Here is a 7,707-nt window from a genome sequence, read left to right on the forward strand (position 1 = left end):
ATAAGCTTATTTATTGAGTTTTTCTCACTGCTTTCTCTATCATTTTCTCTCCTTTTCTTCATGCTCTGACTAATCGGAGTAAATAAAATAAATGATTATATAACCTAACCTAGCCTCTGTGACTCTTTATTTATTTTACACCCCATTACAAGGACATATATCTCTCATACACACATGTTGTAATTAATTAGTCAACACAACTAATTATGCTAATCAGTGGACTTATCAGGGATTTTACCGGTTGGTCAACATCGCGAAAGATAGGAAAGGTTACATCTCTATTATCTTTGCAATGTTGACCAACCTTTGATAAGTCCACGGATTAGCATAATTAGTTGTGTTGACTAATTAATTACAAGATGTGTGTATGAGAGATGTACGTCCTTGTAATGGGGTGTAAAATAAATAAAGAGTCAAGAGGCTATAGGTTAGGCTATAGGCCTAGTCATTTATTTTATTTACTCCGATCAGTAAGAGCATGAAGAAAAGGAGAGAAAATGACAGAGAAAACAGTGAGAAAACTCAATAATAAGCTTATTAATAGTGATTGGGCCGCCTGTGTTTACAGTACAGGAACAGGTGCGCACGGAATTCCCCGGCCCACCGCACCCCCTGTATTTACTGAAGGCTTCCTAACCGAGACTAGAAATTCCCACGATCGAAACTCAGCAGAAACTCGGCGTTCAGTGCTGTCCCAGGATGGCGCGATGACAACCTTTGACCCCATCCAGCAAACAGATCAAACAGACGCTCAACCTGCGCCTGACGCGACGCTACGCGCTTGTCGGCGTATCAATCCTGATCGATAAGGTACATGTCGCTCAGGCTCAACGTGCACGTAATGCTGGTGACTGAACCCAGTAATTCTCGAGGAAGTCGAAGGCCATTTACTTGTCGAAAAAGAGTCACATCTTCTAGAAAGGTGAGTGTAAAAGCTCTATTCCATCCAACCACTGTGTAACTTCCTCAAATACACCCCCTGACGACTTCGACATGTCGATGTCGTTTTCGACTGTGAATGTGATGAAACATATGTAAAGCCCCTATAGTCGGCACGGAACTCATCGACATTTAAATGTTGTAGATAATGTGACAGCTCATGGAAAGATGTATTTCGTCACTGAGATCCTGAGGCTGAACAAATCTGGACAAGCAGACTTTTATTTAAACAATATACATACTCGCCGTGCAAAGTTGCACGGTGCAGTGAACACACAAGAACGAATGTTGTAGTGTACCTCAATGGCCGAATTCGCGATGAGTTCGCTTATCAACATTTCATTGCAGTCTGTGACATGTGCTGCATGTCACTGAAATCTCCGTCAATTCATATTCTGTTTTTCTCTGAAATTACTTAAGTTGACAAAAAATCGTTTTCAAAAGCATTTATGATTCATAAGGAAGGTGATGTTGGGAAACTAAATTACTTTCGTTTTGTTGTCAGCGAGCGTCCATCCCGAGTACACAGCCGCCATTTATATACACAGTCACAGTAGAAAATGCTCAATTTAATCCTTGACGAGCGGCAGGGACAGTGTTTGAGGTCTGAGACGTCTCGACGTAACAGTCTCTGAGCAAAATCTCAGCTATTGCACTAGAAACATCCCTAAACAATGTGTAAACATGATTGTGTATAAAAGGTTGGTCTAGATTAAATTTGTCAGCCATATGTACTACCTTAGAGGAAGGAAGATTAAGAAATGTTAGTGTGATATTGCATGGGGTTCATGATGAAGTATACAGCAGTGTAATCATGATTGTGCCATTGTTTTAGTTTTTGGAGCCATCATTTTCTTGTCTTTTCATTTCTTTCGGTATTTCATTTGTTCATTTGTTTGTGTCAGAAACTTCAGATGAAAATGTTATGTAAACAGTTGTCGGAATAACAAAGTGAAAGTAAAACACTATTTACAGATGTAGACACCATACTCCGTTTCAGTGTGGTGCATTATACCAATTTATATGAACAAGATACTAATTTTTGTCGATGTCCCATTTTAACAACAATGGTATATGAATGTCGAAAATTTGATGCTAAATCACGGCTGGATAAAAAAACTCACTGACCTTGAAAATTCTTGAGATTGTCTCGCTATAACTTAATCTTAAAGCCCTGTTAACTGTATCTTTTTGCATTTTACTTATCATAATAATACCACAAAAATGCCGTACAATCTTCAAAGATGTTTTTTCATTCTCATTATTATCTTTAAAAAATGTCGCTATTTCAATCTTTAGCGATGGATTTGTTCAATTATTCACAGTTTTTTGTGTTGTCACTTGTGGTGACCACACCTGTATGACTTGCAAGTACAAAATCATGTTTAAATCTGAGTTGCACGTTTTTTGCCAATTTTTGTAAAAATTATATGGTCACACTACAGTATGTCTTTAGTTAAATGAAAACATAGGTTGTTTTTACTGTCGTCATGACAGCAGGGAAAGGGTTGACTGAGACCTGCAAAATACCAGCCACTGACCTGTCGCCATGTCAACAACATTGACCAATCAGAACCAGGGGTGCGGCACTAAAAGCCAATGAGAAGTCAATGACACTATTGTATATGGAGCTGAATTCCTAAAATTAGAAATAGAAATGGTACATATAATTTTTACTCTCTCAAACTTGAGACATCATACCAGGCATCATACCAAATTTTTTTTTAATTGAATGGAACCGTGCACACTTGGTCTCCAAGGCTGTTATCTTTATTCTGTACAATGATATTTTTTCCTTCTTTTTACCAATAGGTTGACTGCCACCTCAGTCTTCTGAATTTGAACGTAGAAGCCAAGTATTTCGAAACTTGAAGAGTTGCAAGCATAATGTCTGGATTGAGTAATTTGTTCAGCAGGATTTTCTCTCGTGATGTTGTCATCACCACAGTTTTATCCATACTGATTGGTGTAGTGATCTGTGGAGTAGTTGGAGTTCAGAGTCCGATGAACATACTTGCTTTGGTTGGTTTCAGTTTAGTCAATATTCTCTCTGTGGGTGTGCTGAGGTATCTTGATGGAAGAAATGAGCAGATACAGTTGTTGCGAGATGACAAAGCCCAGATGAAGAGCAAAATTCGGCGGCTCCAAGACAATGTGACAAGGGGTGAGGAAGAAAAAGCCAAATTGCTGAGGCAGATTTCCACCATTGAACGAGAATTTCGCTGTCAGTCTGTACAAGTCAGGGTGGACAATTCAAATGAACAGTTACATAGAGCTGAGAGGGCAGCACATGAATGGCAAATTCAGTGTCGCGATACCAGTGCACGAGTTATGAAATTGGACAGGAAGCTTGCAGAAAGTGAAGAGAGATGCAGTCAGCTTGCTCGTGATAAAATACGCATTCAAGAGGAGAAGCTGGAATTAGAGGAAAGTGTGTTTTCAGTGCAGGAGCGGGAGAACAGCAGGTTGCATGAAATGAACCAGATGCGGATGAGAGTCACAGAATTGAATGAAGAAAATGAAGAACTGACCAGTAAGTGTCAAGAGTTGGAAGCAGAAATGAAGTCAGTAATCAAGAAGATGACACAAAGCTTGACTCCGGATGACAGTGGATTTGGTGATGACCTCAATACCAGTTTAGCCAGCAGCTATTCCATTGAATACACTACCCTGACAGAAGCTACAGATGGCATTGTAGCAGCTATTAGAGATGAACGTCACACTGTAGATCTCTTGAATCGAGACACAGATGACTCTAAAAGAAAGATTAAGAGCCTTGAGGATGAACTGGGGTTGTGTAATGCTGAAGTTGACAAGCAACAATCAGAGAACAGCAACAAAGAGCAGCAATTACAAGCACTGCAGGAACAGTTTGCCAACTTAAAAAGTGAGAACAGTAAAATAATGATGACTGTATACCAATTGGGTGTTCAGAATAAAGATTTGATGCAAAAATATTCAGAATTGATGCGCACAGCACAACTACAAGACGAGAAGATCAAACATCTTGGGGCAGAACTCGTGAAGATGACAAATCAATGTGAGTTAGCAGAAAAAGGTCTGAAGGGTTGTGAAACAGAGAAGAAGAAAATTGAAAATGAAAACGGTGAGCTGGAAAGCAAGAATGATGCACTGAGCAGAGACCTAGACGTCAAGAACCAGGAACTGGAGAAGCTACAAGAAAAATGTGTTGAACTTGAGAAGGCAAAGGATACTCTTGAAAATGAGATAAGTCTACTCCGTGAACATGTTGATGATGTAGATGCAAGGCTGCAAGAGAAACAAGAACAACTTGAAGAAAAGATTCAGAAACTCAAGAAGTTGGAACATCTGCAAACATTCAAGTTATACATAAACAAGATAGGAGACACTACAGAATGACACCAACAACAAAAATGTCTGATCGTGAACAAATTGTTGATGCAATCAATAATATGACAGGAAAATATTAATCCTTGTAAATCTTGAAAGTGTGGAAATGTATATGAAACTCATTTTCTCTTTCGAAATGAAGTTATTATTTTTTCAAAAGAATAATTTAATTTAATAATTTTTTTAATGACAAGGTATTTGTTTGCTGAACTGAATTTTGTTTAGTCCAAAAAAGTGAATACCTGTGCCCTAAATTTGATCACAGTTTCTCAAAATTCAGTGTCAAAACTTTGATGAAAGTTGAGCTCCTTGCAAAAAACCCAGTTTCCTTCAATGAAGTGACACATGTGTGTCTGTCTCCTGTTGTTTTCAGCAAAGTTTTGGCACCCTCAGGTTTGTATGGTACAATCTTTTCTGTTTATCTGTCTGGCAAGAATAGAGTTTATATTATGGATCTTGTATGGTCACGGTACCTCTATCACTGTGCTTTAGCTTTCAATCAAAACAAAGAATCACAGTACATGTAATACACTATAGAGTAGTGGTTAGGGTACTTGACTTACTATCAGAGGATGGTTAGTCTGAGGTAAGTCAGGAGTAACAGACTCACTGTTAGAGGATGGTGAGTTTGAGACTTGGTAAGTCCATAGTAACGCACTCAGAGTATGTTGAGTTGGAGACGCTAGAACAGTGTTGTGCCCCCTGAGCAAAGCACTTTACTCCCCATTGACGTAACCCATAACCTATTTGGTTGTGGGTTACTCATCCTGTACTTGGGCATTTGCCTGTTGGATTGATTAAAAAGGGCAAGTACGTGGTATTTTGATGATTTTTCTACGATTTTTGTTTTTAATGCCATAGAGTAGGTTTTTGTTCTACTACCCAAAGCACACCATATTGAGCTCATTAATTCAAGGCTGTACATGTATAAAGTGCATGGTTATCATTGACAGGTGAACTCTGGTCAAGACTAGAATTCAAATAACAGTCCATTTTACAGTGTTGACAAGCTAAATAGTGGCTGTTTCAACATACTTTGGGAAGTGGAAGAAGAACTTGCCATTGACATGCAAACTGAAAATAATAAAAAATTTATCAAAAGTTACAGCTAGGAGCTCTTTTGAGTGAAAACTGTGAAAGAGACATGTAATAAAAACATCATAGCCCAAACAAGGGACTATGTACCCTCGGGGCAGGAGACCATTTACCCTCCTTACGTTGGGCAAATGGTCACCTACCCTTGGGCACATAGTCCCATGTTTTGGCTATAACATACAATAGCTTCACATGTAAATATTCCACTATGTTGTAGATTATTTTGTATGTAGCAATTAGTCACGAATGATTTCATTCGTTGGTATTGACAATAATCTTATTGTTGTAATATTTTCTTGAAGTGCAACTTAAGAATAAAGATAATTTCAATACAGAATGTCAATATTTTATAATAAAGTACTAGATTTTAGATACTTGTAACCAGTATAGTACTTTCTCACTGACATTTTGCCTTTTGAAGGTTCAGAGTCAAGTGTTCTGATTGGTTTGTAGAAATCTTGTTTAATTACCATAATTGTATACAAAAGAAAAATGAGAAGTTTTATTCAAATCATTTATTTTAAGATGATCTCATATTATACTTTTATTATAAAAGGACTATTCCAAATTTGTACATATAAACATTAATTTTAAATTGTATTTCTGCATATTTTCATTATGCAATTGAAATTGCATTTTAAATGACAAGTATCCAATGAAATGTGTGTCAGTGATCCATTTTTGCACCTTGGTGTTTTAAAAGTACTCCAGTTGATTTCGGGAGATAAGAGTTTGAATGTGTGTATACATATTTTGAAATATCTCCCGAGGTATTTGTATATCATGCATGTTGATAAATGTTTCGTGTAAGAGTTGGTTTTATTGTAATTATCACTGGTGTTTTACATTTCAAAGTAATATTTTGGCACTTCTTGAATGAAACTACATAATTCATCGCGTAAAAATTGCCAATATGACAAATAACTGTAGCCTGTGTGACTGAATGACTGACTTTACTGTAGCGTGTATTGTACAGCTACGGGCTCATAGTAGGAAGCTTTCAATGAAAAAACACATTGATGAAGGATTGTAATTTAGCATTCCAGTATTTAGTAAGATCTGCCTTATTTCTTGTAGAGCTGATAGTTCAAATGTTTGTTAGTGTTTTTCTCAAGAATTGTTTCAGCGGCATTGACATTCATTTTACTTTTGTTATATTTTCTTGTAGTGCAACTTGACTTCAAAAAATGAAAATGCAGAATGTCAATTTTCATTGCTATAAAGTAAAGTGAACGATACTTTCTTCACAGTGTTTTGCCTTTGAATTTATTTAGCTCTAAAGGAATTCTGTGTGGCTTATAAACAAAAAAAAGAAATTGAATTGTTCATTTGAATTTTTTTTAGTAAAGATAGTCTCCTGTGCTATTTAGTTTGATTTATATATATATATATATATATATATAATATATATATATATATATAAATATATATATATATATATATATATATATATATATATATATATATATATTTAATTCAAGTACAAAGTAATGAAGTCTATTACTTAAGTTCCATGTTTTCCACGAGGACACTGTATACTTATATATATATATATATATATATATATATATATATATATATATATATATATATATATATATATATATATATATATATATATATATATATATATCAGTGGCTTGGCAAGTTCCAGGTCTAGCAATACCTATGCAAGACAAGTTCCAGGTCTAGCATATATATATATATATATATATATATATATATATATATATATATATATATATATATATATATATATAATATATATATATATATATATATATATATATATATATATATATATTTATATACTCCTCTTTGTGACCAAGATGCCTTTGCAAGTACTTTAGGATGTCAATTCATTATCACTTTTTGAGTTCACATGTGTAAGACAGCATGTTTGAAACTAGTGTTGCATTTAATTGAAAAAGAACACAAGTGTTTGTTACAGAGTTTCATATATATACAGATTTATTTTAACAGATATTAGAAATTATATGTTTAAAACTAAATTGTTGATGAGTTTTATCATATTTTAGCATGCAAGGATGTTTTGGTTTTACAAGTGACTGTAATGTTTATTCGGAAAAGTGATGGGTTATGGAACAGCTATCAGTTCTTATCTGCAGTGAAAGCATAAATTTTGGAAGAGAAATGTATTCATGGTGAAAGGGAACAACACAGATCTTAAGTTTGGAGAAACTGCAATGCTTTGCTGATTTTGAAATTTTTTGAAAAGTTGCATGCATGACTGCCAAGCTGTCAATCTTAGAAACTATTTCTTAATTCTTTCTTGTCTTT

At 35.2% G+C, this 7,707-nt stretch overlaps 1 protein-coding gene across 1 annotated transcript; it reads left to right on the top strand.

Moving 5' to 3' along the window:
• Nucleotides 1-725: 725 nt before the first annotated feature.
• On the top strand, nucleotides 726-6,701 carry LOC139115138 (CAP-Gly domain-containing linker protein 1-like). The gene is made up of 2 exons (XM_070677048.1): nucleotides 726-922; nucleotides 2,752-6,701. Exon 2 carries the CDS (start codon nucleotides 2,827-2,829, stop codon nucleotides 4,318-4,320), a length of 1,494 nt encoding a protein of 497 aa, XP_070533149.1. The 5' UTR covers nucleotides 726-922; nucleotides 2,752-2,826; the 3' UTR covers nucleotides 4,321-6,701.
• The last annotated feature ends 1,006 nt before the right edge of the window (nucleotides 6,702-7,707 follow it).

Source organism: Ptychodera flava, chromosome 17 (genome assembly GCF_041260155.1).
Source record: "Ptychodera flava strain L36383 chromosome 17, AS_Pfla_20210202, whole genome shotgun sequence".
In the NCBI taxonomy this organism is placed as follows: domain Eukaryota; kingdom Metazoa; phylum Hemichordata; class Enteropneusta; family Ptychoderidae; genus Ptychodera; species Ptychodera flava.